The sequence below is a fragment of the Chiloscyllium plagiosum genome, chromosome 37, assembly GCF_004010195.1.
Source record: "Chiloscyllium plagiosum isolate BGI_BamShark_2017 chromosome 37, ASM401019v2, whole genome shotgun sequence".
In the NCBI taxonomy this organism is placed as follows: Eukaryota; Metazoa; Chordata; class Chondrichthyes; order Orectolobiformes; family Hemiscylliidae; genus Chiloscyllium; species Chiloscyllium plagiosum.
Window position 1 is genome coordinate 27,711,873 of NC_057746.1, and position 13,857 is coordinate 27,725,729.

The 13,857-nt window shown below is 42.1% G+C and overlaps 2 protein-coding genes across 2 annotated transcripts in view; both read right to left on the bottom strand.

Annotated features, from left to right (window-relative positions):
- The window catches only part of LOC122541536, a 47,899-nt gene that overhangs the window by 17,730 nt on the left and 16,312 nt on the right, over positions 1–13,857 (bottom strand). The gene's annotated exons all lie outside the window — the stretch shown is intronic.
- Positions 3,398–11,993, bottom strand: LOC122541450 (zinc finger protein 229-like). Its single transcript, XM_043678229.1, has 2 exons — positions 11,518–11,993; positions 3,398–5,230 (listed from the first exon to the last, which is right to left on the bottom strand). The coding sequence occupies exon 2, from the start codon at positions 4,968–4,970 to the stop codon at positions 3,660–3,662; it is 1,311 nt and encodes a 436-aa protein (XP_043534164.1). The 5' UTR covers positions 4,971–5,230; positions 11,518–11,993; the 3' UTR covers positions 3,398–3,659.

Here is a 13,857-nt window from a genome sequence, read left to right on the forward strand (position 1 = left end):
GGTTTGGGGATTCCAGAACTAGAGGGCATAGGTTTAGGGTGAGAGGGGAAAGATATAAAAGAGACCTAAGGGGCAATGTTTTCACACAGAGGGTGGTATGGGTATGGAATGAGCTGCCAGAGGAAGTGGTGGAGGCTGGTACAATTGCAACATTTAAGAGGCATTTGGATGGGTATATGAATAGGAAGGGTTTGGAGGGATCTGGGCTGGGTGCTGGCAGGTGGGACTAGATTGGGTTGGGATATCTGGTCGGTATGGACGGGTTGGGCTGAAGGGTGCTGTTTCCATGCTGTACATCTCTATGACTCTAAGCCAAATGATATTCATAAATCTAATTCAGATTTCAATAATAACTTACATTTATACAAAGTTTTAATGTAATTTAACTTCTTAGGAACATTATTAAACACAATAGGACATCTAAGGAGGTTTTAGATAAGCTGGCCAAAAACTCAGTAACAGGCATTTTAACATGTGGCTTAAAGGGAGTAAAAATATACGGAGTAGAAATGTGTATGAAGGTGATTTGAGAGTTTTGGGACCAAGCAACAATAGGCTATTTTATCAAGGTCAGAATGCTTAAAACATGAATGCCCAAATACCATAACACATCTTGTTAAAAATTAGAACACTAAAATTGAGAAGAATCTGATTTAGTATAAGGCAATTGCCATTTGGATGAGATGAACTGAAAAACACAATAACTAAGAGCAGACTTCGGCCAGTCTGTTTTACTTACCTATTTGATAAAGTCACTGATTTGAATGTGGCCTCAGTTCTCAATTTCATTTCTATGCCACTTCAACAGTCAACTTCCTGATGGCTCAAAAAATTCACTCTTAAATATGTTCAATAAACTGTCCTCGGCTGCTTTCTGGTACAGATAATGTCACAAACGTTTGACCCTCTGACAGAACGAAATGTTTTCCCACCTAAGACATAAACGGGAGACCCCCTCATTTTAAAACTTTGTTACGAGTTCTGCAGTACCTACTGAGTGCAAAAAGTGCTGCAGCATCCATCCTATCACATCCCCTCAGGATCTGAAACAAGAGCAGACATTCCTGGAGAAACTCAGCCGAGTCTGGCAACATCAGTGGACAGAAATCAAAGTGAATAATTTGAGTCTAGTGACTCTTCTTCAGAATGGGCCCACTCAGGACTTTGTATGTTTCAGTCAGGTCACCTCTAATTTGTCTCAGTTCCACTGGGTTCTAGCCCAGTCTGCTCAATGTTTCCTTATAAACTAACCTATTTGCCTCCAAAATAACCTAACGAACTTGAACTGAACTGCTTTCAATGCAACTGTACCCTTTCCTACAAAAGAGACCAAAGTGTACACTGCTCATAATCAGGACCCTGTGCAAACATCACTTTCCATTTGCTTCCCTAATCACTAGCTGTTCCTACATATTATTGTAATTCATGTCGCATTATACACAGAATCTTCTGTAGCATAGAGTTCTGCACTATAAGTACCATTTAAGTAATCTGCAACTTTTTTTATTTGTACTGTTAAAATTGACACTTTCATATTTTTCTGACATTACAATCTGTCAACATGTTTCTTACTCAGTAAGTGTCCTTTTGGTGACTCTTACTGTCTTGCTGAGAACTTATTTCCTAAGTTTGTGCCAGCACAAATTTAGATAACATCTCTTTGATGCCTTCATCCAAATCAGAAGATACATTATCTGAAATATCAATTTGGAGTATCATTATTGGATCTACATTTATATTTAGCACTGTTCGAACAGGTATTTTGCTAAGGATACCAGCTGCAGCAGGGAAAACTGTTGCATCTGCAAAGGACAAAACTTTGTTGAGGGAAGTAAAATAATCTACATTAATTTCAGAGAGGTCATATGACCCAAATTGTGAGCATAATAATGCTATTGGATCTAGATGCAGGAACCTCGAAAGCTAACTTAAAAAAAAACAAAGTAGTGCAAATGCTGTAAATATGAGAGAACTTACCTGGAGCAGTAGCCTTTATTGTCTCTTCACTGGAGGGACTCATCACAATATTGATCAAATAGAGAATCTGTAATTTATTACCAAAGAAGTGAAATTGGTGAGTCATAACATCCAGGTAGACACTCAAGGCCAACAGTTTGTGTGCAAAATGGCTTCATTTGCAGGGTGGCATTTGGGACAATCATTCTTTTCTGAAATTACATGTTACTTGATCAAAGCATGTTTAACATAACATTCGGTGGCACTGTTAAATTTTTCCCCCCACACTGGAATGTTGTTTGTGTGCATATTTTTTCCTTTGAAGAAGTTTCATTAAGTATATGTAAACATTTTGTTAATATTCACCTACTTGAAGATTTGTTGGCAAGAAATAAGTTGTTTTTTTTAAACAGAGGAACCTGTATTGTCTCAATTCTGATACTGAGTTATTCTAACTTTATTGTGATCAATGAAGGAGTGGAAAAAAGATGGGAATCAGTTTACCCCATTTCATTCAGTCACAGACTATATATAGTTGAGGCCCAGTACTGATCCTTGTGGCGTACTCAAGTTACCTACTTATACTAAACTTTGCTTCCAGTTAGCTAGCCAGTCCTTTATCCATGCTAAAATGGAGACAGGAGCTAGGAAGTGAAGGTTGGAGCAGGTACCATAAGCAATGGCTTCAATCTTCTTCATCCTTAATGCAAATAAATTTCACTCACCACCGAGCAATTTGATAACTGAGAAACAGCGGAGGATGAAGCCAAGTTGTGGTAAATTGAGGCTGGGTGTCATCACTGTACATGTATAAACTATATTTGTGTGATGTCAGCAAAGAATAGCATATCAGCATTAATTAGGAGGGACAGTAGAGGAGCTGAAAAAAAGAAAATATTCCAAGTGACACTGTGGCTAAAGTTAGTGAAAAAGTGAGATTAAAACCAAAGGAAGATCTAATGCATGAGAACACCAGTAAAAGAATGGTCAATAACCAATGAAGAATAACATACTGTTCCTGTCTTGCCTGGTTTACAAACAACCATTTGTTGCATTCCTAGTCACAACTCATTAATCTCATGCTAAGTCATAGCAAATGCAGATTGTGCATCCCACTAAGGTTCCACTCTACCATTTCCATTCATCAGACTCATGACTAATTCATCCAGAACACCCAACAAACCTTAATGACCTCTCTGCTACAGGTCCAGCTCAACATTTTCAGAAATAACCACCCACCCATTACATTCCTTTATTTGTCACAGAGCAATAAGTTATAAAAGGCATTGGGAAGGTCCCACATATAATTGAAGAAAACATTTTAAATTGTTCTTCAGAAAGAATCCCAATAAATGTAATTTTGAGATCAGTGTGAACTGTACAAAATGTAAAGAACAGGTAAATGTAGGATGAATTCAATCCTTGATTTTATCTAACAGGGACAAGATGTGGATGGTAATTAATTTCCTGGATAGTGTCCACGGTTGGTTTTCTATTTATATGTTATGACTTTCTTCCAGATTGTCCATTCAGAGTTCCAACCAGCTGATGCCAAATACTTGGATGGAAGGATAACAATCTACAAGAATGTTTTTAACTGTGGTGATTTATTTCACATTTATAAAGTATATTAACTCCAACTGGTGTTAGAGGGGTTACTTACATCCTCAGAAATAAATGCAAACTGTCAGAATGAACATGGTTCAGTCCTGATTGATATTAACCACAGCATTATCAGCAGAATCCAATCCCTGCTGTTGCATATGAACTCTCTGGTGTGTTATTAGGTGGGATGATTGAGTAAATCCTTTCTTACACAGAGAGCAGCTGAATGGCCTCTCCCCGGTGTGAACCCTTTGATGTCTCAGTAAGTGGGACGTACAGGTGAATCCCTTGTCACAGACAGAACAGGTGAATGGCCTCTCCCCAGTGTGAGTGCGTTGGTGTGTCAGCAGGTGAGATGAATGGGTGAATCCTTTTCCACATGTGGAGCAGGTGAATGGCCTCTCCCCAGTGTGACCTCGCTGGTGCATCAGCAGATCTCTTTTCGTTTTAAATTTCCTCTCACAGTCAGAACATGTAAAAGGTCTCTTGTCATTGTGAACAAGCTGATGTGTCAATAGGTGAGATGACTGGGTGAATCTCTTCCCACACATGGGGCAAATGAAAGGTCTCTCCCCAGTGTGAATTCGCTGGTGTGTCAGGAGGATGGATGATTGAGTGAATCTCTTGCCACACACAGGGCAGATGAATGGTCTCTCCCCATTGTGAACTCGCTGGTGTATCAGGAGATGGGATGATCGACAGAATCCCTTGCCGCAATCAGAACAGGTGAATGGTCTCTCTCCGGTGTGATTATGCTGGTGTGTCAGCAGCTCATTTCTGCTTTTAAACCTCTCTTCACAGTCAGAACATTTGAAAGGTCTCTTATTGGTGTGAATACGTTGGTGTGTCGTGAGATGGGATGAGCAAGTGAATCCCTTCCCGCATATAGAGCACATATATGGTCTCTCTCCAGTGTGACGGCGTTGATGTATAGTAAGTTGAGATGATCGGGTGAACCCAGCCCCACAGTCAGAGCATCTGAATGGTCTTTTATCAGTGTGAACACGTTGATGGCATGTCAGTTCCTCTGAGCTTTTATAACACTTCCCACAGTCTGAGCATTTAAAAGGTCGTTCATCAGTGTGAACTCGTTGGTGCTTCAGCAGGTTGGATGAATTAGTGAAACCCTTCCCACAGTTCAAGCAGGTGAATGGCCTCTCACCAGTATGAGTATGTTGATGTCTCAGCAGATCCTGTTTACTTTTAAATGGCTTCTCACAATCAGGACAGTTAAAAGGTCTCTTGTCAGTGTGAACATGCTGGTGTCTCAGGAGATGGGATGACTGAGTGAATCCCTTCCAACAAACGGAGCAGGTGAATGGCCTTTCCCCAGTGTGAACTCGTTGGTGTCTCAGTAGGTGGGACGAATCAGTGAATTCCTTTCCACAAACAGGGCAAGTGAACATCATCTCACCACTATGAATGAACTCCCAGCTCAATCAGGTAATGAACTTATTTATCACACACCCACCCGCCATTTACACAGTTTCTCGCTGATGTGACTGTATCTGTGTATTAACAGGTCAGCCCTCAACCATCAACTAAATACGTGGCCAGCTGCTCCCTGCTGAGCATGGTGTTTTTTGTTTCCATGTTTGAAGACCAATGTTGCTGAACTGGTTATCTATCAAGTTTTCTTATGGTCTGACAATTCCCCTCTTGTAATGTCCTGTAAAACAAATTTAAAAAGGAATAGGGAAATGACAGAATATACACAAAAACACAAAGGCACAAAAACAGAAATTGCAGGAAGAGCTCAGCAGGTTTGGCAGCATCTGTGGAAGAAAATCAGACCATATTTTGGGTCCAGTGCCTCTTCCTCAAAACTGATGGTAACTCGGAAAATGTTAGTATACATAGAGAAGGTAGGGTGGGAGAGGGGGTAAGGAGTAAATGATAGGTGGCGATAGAACTCAATGGGAGAGAAGAACAGTTGGACAGACAAAGGAGTGGATAATGATCTGGCTAGAGGCTGAATAGCTATTAAGGGAAACTGTTAGCAGCTAACAATGCAGTTTGTGCAATAGCAGAATATCTGATAATAAGCACAGAAATTGCTGGAAAAGCTCAGCAGGCCTGGAAACATTTCTCTCCACAATTGGCAACATTTGTGGAGAGAAATCAGAGTTAACGTTTCAGGTATGGTGACCATTCCTCAGAACTACTATGATAACAAGCCGGGTGTGTAGGGGTTGGGATAAGGACATGGGTGAGCTCAAGCGTAAAGGTGTTGAACTCGATATTGAGTCCAGAAGGCTGCAGGGTTCTTCCAGCTTGCACTGAGCTTCGCTGGAGTACTGAAACAAACCTAAGGCGGAGATATTGGCCAGGGAACAGGGTGGTGTGTTGAAGTGGCAGATAACTGAAAGCTCGAGATCTTATTGCAGACAGAATTAAGTATTCTATGAAATGGTCACCCAGTTTAAGCTTTGTTTCCCCAATCATAGAATCCCTACAGTGTGGAAACACACCCTTTGGCCCAACAAATCCACACCAATCCTCCAAAGACTGACCCAAGCAGACCCATTCCTGTTATCCTATATTTAGCCCGACTAATGCACCTAACCCACAGATCCCTGAATACTATGGGCAATTTAGCATGGCCAATTCACCTAATCTGCACATCTTTGGATTGTGGGAGGAAACCAGAGCATATGGAGGAAACCCACACAGACAAGGGGAGAATGCCCAACGTAAGGGAGACCATATAATGTGCAGTGAACACAGTAGATTATATGAAGTATAGATAAAGTGCTGCTTCAGGTGGACATTTGGGCCCTTGATACTGAGGCAGGATGAGGTAAACACACAGGTGTTACACCTTATGCATTTGTAGGGGAAGGTACCATGGGGCTGTGGAGATTGGGGGGGAGGGGGGGAGCGGCATTAGGAGTGAAGTAAGAGTGGACCAGGGTAATCCTGACTGACCAGGTGAAAGTGAGGGCAGGGTTGAAATTGGAAGCTAAGTCAATAAACATTTCCAATTCCGAAAGAGAGGTGAAGTAGCACTGATGATATCACCGATGTACCAGATTTACTGGGGATATCTATGATCCTGAGTAGATTCAAAGCATGAAGGATGAAACTTGAGTTGGAATCCACACAGGGCGAGTCTGGCCAGTCACTGAGGAATGTGATGTGACTGTGGAAATGAGTCTTAGCAAATACCACAATTTTAAAAAGGTGGTCAGGAAAAGCCAAGGAATGATAGACCAGTGGTGAGCACATTTTGGAGGGAATCCTGAGGGATAGGATTTCCATGTATTTAGAAAAGGACTGTTTAGGGATGGTCAACATGGCTTTGTGTGTGAGAAATTGTGTCTCACTACCTTAATCGAGTTATTTGAAGAAGGAATGAAGAGGATTGATGAGGGCAGAACGGTGGACATGATCTGTACGGACTTTGGTAAGGCTTTTAACAAGGTTCCGCATGGTAGACTGGTTAACAAGGTTAGTTCACATGGAATATAGAGATAACTACCCATTTGAATACAGAACTGGCTCAAAGGTAAAAAGACAGAGGGTGGTGCTGGATGCTTGTTTTTCAGACTGGTGGCCTGTGACCTGTGTTGTGCCACAAGGATTGGTGCTGGGTCCAGTGCTATTTGTAATTTTTATGAATGATTTGGATGTATGAGGTATGGATATAGGCGGTATGGTCAGTAAGTTTGCAGATGACACCAAACTACAAGACTTAGTGGTCTGCAAAGAAGGCTACCTCAGATCTTGATCAGATGGGCCAATGGTCCCAAGAGTGGTAGATGGAGTTTAATTAAGATAAATGTGAAGTGCTGAATTTTGGAAAGGCAAATCAAGGCAGGACTCATACACTTCATGCTAAGATCCTGTGGAGTGGTACTCAACAAAGAGACCTTGGAGTGCAAATTCATAGTTCCTCGAAAGTGGACTCGCCAGTAGATAGGATAGTGAAAGTGTTTGATATGCTTGCCTTAATTAGACAGTGCATTGAGTACAGACATTCGGAGCATATGTTGCATCTGTGAGGACATTGGTTAGGTCACGTTTGGAATACTGCATGCAAGCCTGGTGTCCCTGCTATAGGAAGGATATTGTTAAACTTGAAAGGGCTGAGAAAAGATATACATGTCCAAAGACGTTGCCCAGGTTGGAGGATCTGAGCAATAGGAAGGGGCTGAATAGACTGGGGCTGCTTTCCCTGGAGCATCGGAGGCTGACAGGTGACCTTACATAGGTTTACAAAATCATGAGGGGCATGGATAAGCCAAATTTCCGTGGGGTGGGGAGTCCAAACCTAGAGGGCATAGATTTAAAGTGAGACGAGAAAGATTTCAAAGGGTCCTAAGGGTTACCTTGTTCATGCAAAGGTTGGTAAATTGAAAAGGGACTAACATACTGGCAGGGAGATTTGCGAGAGCTGCATGGGAGGATTTAAACTAGTAAGGTGGTGGGGGCGGGGGAAGGTGGGACCTAGGGAGATAGTGTGGAAAGAGATCAATCTGAGACTGGTACAGTTGAGAACAGAAGTGAATCAAACAGTCAGGGCAGGCAGGGACAAGGTAGGATTAATAAAATAAACTGTATTTATTTCAATGCAAGGGGCCTAACAGGGAAGGCAGATGAACTCAGGGCATGGTTAGGAACATGGGACTGGGATATCATAGTAATTACAGAAACATGGCTCAGGGAAGGGCAGGACTGGCAGCTTAATGTTCCAGGACACAAATGCTACAGGAAGGATAGAAAGGGAGGCAAAAGAAGAGGGCGAGTGGCATTTTTGATAAGGGATAGCATTACAGCTGTGCTGAGGGAGGATAATCCTGGAAATACATCCACGGAGGTTATTTGAGTGGAACTGAGAAATAAGAAAGGGATGATCACCTGATTGGGATTGTATTATAGACCTCCTAATTGTCAGAGGGAAACTGAGAAACAAACTTGTAAGGAGGTCTCAGCTATCTTTTAGAATAATAGGGTGGTTATGGTCGGGGATTTTAACTTTCCGAACATAGACTGGGACTGCCATAATGTTAAGGGTTTAGATGGAGAGGAATTTGTAAAGTGTGTACAAGAAAATTTTCTGATTAGCATGTGGATGTACCTACTAGAGAAGGTGCAAAATTTGCTCTACTCTTTGGAAATAAGGCCGGGCAGGTCACCTAGGTGTCACTGGGGGAGCACTTTGGGGCCAGTGACCATAATTCTATTAGATTTAAAATAATGATGGAAAAGGATAGACCAGATGTAAAAGTTGAAGCTCTAAATTGGAGACAGGTCAATTTTGACAGTATTAGGCAAAAACTCTCAAAAGCTGATTGGGGGCAGATGTCCACAGCTAAACGGACGGCTGGAAAATGGGAAGCCTTCAGAAATGAGATAATGAGAATCCAGAGAAAGTATATTCCTGTTAGGGTGAAAGGAAAGGCTGGTAGGTACAGGGAATGCTGGATGACTAAAGGAATTAAGAGTTTGGTTAAGAAAAAGAAGGAAGCATATGTAAGGAATAGACAGGATAGATCGAGTGAATCCTTAGAAGGGGATAAAGGCAGTAGGAGTATACTTAAGAGGGAAATCAGGAGGGCAAAAAGGGGACATGAGATAACTTTGGAAAATAGAATTGAGGAGGATCCAAAGGGTTTTTACATTTACATTTCGGACAAAAGGGTAACTAGGGAGAGAATAGGGCCCCTCAAAGATCAGCAAGGCGGCCTTTGCGTGGAGCCGCAGAAAATGGGGAAGATACGAAACGAGTATTTTGCATCAGTACTTACTGTGGAAAAGGATATGGAAATAGATGGTGACACCTTGCAAAATGTCCAAATTACCGAGGAGCAAGCACCAGATGGCCTGAAATGCATAAAGGTGGATAAATCTCCAGGACATGATCAGATGTACCCGAGAGCTCTGTGGGAAGCTAGAGAAGTGATTGCTAGGCCTCTTGCTGAGATATCTGTATCATCAATAGTCACAGGTGAGATGCCGGAAGACTGGGTTGGCTAACGTGGTGCCACTGTTTAAGAAAGACAAGCCAGGGAACTATAGACCAGTGAGCCTGACATCGGTGGTGGGCAAGTTGTTGGAGGGAATCCTGAGGGACAGAATGTACATATTTATTGGAAAGGCAAGGACTGATTAGGGATAGTCAACATGGCTTTGTGCATGGGAAATCATGTCTCACAAATTTGATTGAGTTTTTTGAAGAAGTAACAAAGAGAATTGATGAGGGCAGAGCGGTAGATGTGATCTATATGGACTTCAAAAAGGCGTTCAACAAGGTTCCCCATGGGAGACTGGTTAGCAAGTTTAAATCTCACAGAATACAGGGAGAACTAACCATTTGGATTCTGAACTGGCTCACAGTGGGTGATGGTGGAGGGTTGCTTTTCAGACTGGAGGCTTGTGACCAGTGGAGTGCCACAGGATTGGTGCTGGCTCCTCTACATTTTGTCATTTACATAAATGATTTGGATGCGAGCATAACAGGTACAGTTAGTAAGTTTACAGATGACACCAAAATTGGAGGTGTAGTGGATAGCAAAGAGGGTTACCTCAGATTACAACAGGTGAAACTTGAAAGGGTTCAGAAAAGATTTACAAGGATGTTGCCAAGGTTGGACAATTTGAGCTATGGGGAGAGGCTGAAAGGTTGCGGCTGTTTTCCCTCGAGTGTCTGAAGCTGAGGGGTGACCTTATAGAGGTTTACAAAATTATGAGGGGCATGGAGAGGGTAAATAGGCAAAGTCTTTTCCCTGGGGTCAGGGAGTCCAGAACTAAAGGGCATAGGTTTAGGGTGAGAGGGGAAAGATATAAAGGAGACCTAAGGGGCAGCTTTTTCATGCAAAGGGTGGTACGTGTATTGAATGAGCTGCCAGAGGAAGTAGTGGAGGCTGGTACAATTGCAAATTTAAGAGGCATTTGGATGGGTATATGAATAGGAAGGGTTTGGAGGGATATGGTCTGGGTGCTGGTAGGTGGGACTAGAGTGGGTGGGGATATCTGGTCAGCATGGACGGGTTGGACTGAAGGGTCCGTTTCCATGCTGTACATCTCTATGACTCTATCTGTCTATATTTCATGACTCTGTTATGCAGAGGGCTTCTGGGTGTCGTTGTGCATGAATCACACGAAGTTGGTTTGTGGGATTAGGTAATTAAGAAGGCAAATGGAATACTGTTTGTCATTGCTAGAGAGATGGAACTTAAAAACAGGGAGGTTATGTTGCAACTGTGAGGCCACACCTGGAGTACTGTGTCCCATTTTGGTCTCCTTACTTAAGAAAGGATACACTGGCACTGAAGGAGGTGCAGAGGAGGTTCACTTGGTCGATTCCAGAATTGAGGAGGGTTGGCTTATGAGGAGAGATTTAGTAGATTGGGACTATACTCATTAGAATTTAGAAGAATGAGGGGCAATTGTTTCGCAAATATAAAATTATGTAGAGTATACATAAAATAGAAGCAGGGAGGTTGTTTCCACTGGCAGGTGAAACTAGAACTGAGGATATAGCCTCAAAATAAAGAAGAACAGGCTTAGGACTGAATTTAGGAACTTCTTCACTTAAAGGGTTGTGAATCTGTGGAATTCCCAGCCCAGTGAAACAATTGAAGTACCTCGTTGAATGTTTTTAAGACAAAGATAGATATATTTTTGAACAGTAAAGGAATTAAGAGGTATGGTGAGTGGGCAGGTAAGTGGACCTGAGACCACAAGACGATCAGCCACGATCTTATAGAATGGCAGAGCAGATTCAGATGGCATACTCCTGCTCCTATTTCTTAAGTAGGCATCTCTTATGTAAGCAGTACTTACACTAAAATGAGGGCATGTAAAGGCAATAAACTGCAGAGAATGCTGGAAATCTGAAACGAAACAGAAATCGTCGGGAATACTGAGCAGATTAAGCAGCATCCGTTGGAGAGAAGCAGAATTAAAGTTCGAGATCGATATCCTTCGGTCAGCATCCATTAAAATACCTACCTAAAAAGGTGAGTAATGGCGGCTGTATTTCCCAGACGTCTCCGAATCTAAGAAACCGCTCGATCCAACGCGTTCATTTCCCCATGAGTCCACAGTGCGCATGTCCGTCAGGGCAAGTCGCTGGCGGCTCCTTTGTTCCGAGTTGGACTCGGCGGAAACGACAGAAGAAACAGCACACGGCGGCACGAGTGCAGAGGCGCTGCACCATCGCTTTAGTAGTGGCTCTACTCACTTTCGGGAGCCCTCGCCTGTTGTCCAGTGGGCCCAGCGGTTCTAGTTCTGAACCGCAGAGGCGCAAACGACACTCAGCTACACTCGTCGTCGTTCAGCTCCTGGGAGCTGCACAGCGCATGCTCCACCAACACCATCGCACCACGAAGAGGCGGTGATTCGCTGCACATGCGTACTTTCGCGATCAGTGTGTATTATCGCCGAATATTTTGGGTATATTGTTCCACCATTGATTAAGAGTGGCGGAAAGAAAAAGTTCGTTGGTCAATCAATATTAAAATATTTAAAATGGAATGGTAATCAAAAAAGTTATTGTCCATTCACTCAGTGATTGGTCTTACGAAAAATTATTATATTGGTTACATTAATAAGCATTGCATTTAGTTCGATTTTAACTTTTATTTCATGAATTTAGTTACTTTTTTTCTGCTTGTAGTACTAATCTCAGATTCACGGTCTCATTCATTTTCTTCCAGTATTTTTCTACTGGTAGTGCAATGTTGCCTTGTGGCGTTTAATAGCGTTAGGTAGTTATTACTATCTTTGGGATCGAACTGGAAAAGGTCAAGGTAGCAATATGTTGTTCAGTCATCACAATGCATGAGTGGCGGAGCTTGAAGCGGCCAGCCAGGCGAAACTTCGTGAATGTCGGCAAGGCAAAATATTTCTTTTTAAAGCAACTCGATATTTGCTTCCTTCGCAAAAGCGTATAAAATTTGTCAAAATTTTCTTTTTGATTGTAAGTTTCAGAGAAGTCAGAGACAAATTTAAGCATTTAATTTCATTATTTGTGTTGCTGTTACGACAGACAGGTATCACTTCTCACTGCATTTGTTTTGATATCTTCATATGCTCCCCGCCTTGGAATTTAAAGGTGGAAATGTTGTTATGATTATCAATCTAATGAACACTGCCATTAACTCTCATTCATGAGCTATGAAATCCAGGGTGGAGCTTGAATCTGTGGACAAAGTCAAAAATCACATGGCACTGGTTTATAGTGCAACAGGTTTATGTCAAACCACTAGATAGTTAGTGAAGAAGGAGCAGGGCTCCAAATGTTTGTGAGTTCAAATAAACCTGTTGGACTATAACCCAGTGTTGTGTGATTTTTGACGTTGTTCACCCCAGTCCAACACCAGTACCTCCACGACCTGAATCTGCGGAAAGCTTGACGAGCAGAGTACTATCATAAAACCATAGCTCCTCCTATCCCTTATCTATCTCTGATGCTAGAGTGACTGATATTTCCATTTCTTTCCATTTAGTATTTAAAGTAACACTACTTCTGTTAGGAGGCAGTTACATGAGGTATTAGCTGCCTTCAGAGGTGAAAGATTCTCTGCTGCTGGTTGAAATAGCCTCATGACAGAACCTCTCATCATTTCTGTAACCTTAACTTATACCATAACTTGCCAAAAGTTTTGAATTCCTCCAAATCTGCCCCATTGTATAATCTTGACTTTTTTCACTCAAAGAGAAAGTGAGGACTGCAGATGCTGGAGATCAGAGCTGAAAAACATGTTGCTGGAAAAGTGCAGCAGGTCAGGCAGCATCAAAGGAGCAGGAGAATCGACGTTTCAAGCATAGGCCTGAAGAAGGGCTTTTCCAGCAACACATTTTTCAGCTTTTTTTCACTCTAACATTGGTTACTGTTCTTTCAGTTACTTTGGTCAAAAGATCTATTAACAAGTATTTCATTGCTTGTCCTGACTTTTTTTCGTTGGCTCCATGAAAATTATTAATTGATTAACATAGAATATTACAGCGCAGTACAGGCCCTTCAGCCCTCAATGTGGCACCGACCTGTCATACCAATCTGAAGCCCATCTAACCTACACTATTCCATGTACGTCCATATGCTTGTCCAATGACGACTTAAATGTAGTTAAAGTTGGCGAATCTACTACGTTGCAGGCAAAGCATTCCATACCCTTACTACTCTCTGAGTAAAGAAACTACCTCTGATATCTGTCCTATATCTATCACCCCTCAATTTAAAGCTCTGCCCCTCGTGCTCGCCGTCACCATACTTGGAAAAAGGCTCTCCCTGTCCATCCTATCTAACCCTCTGATTATCTTATATGTCTCTATTAAGTCACCTCTCAA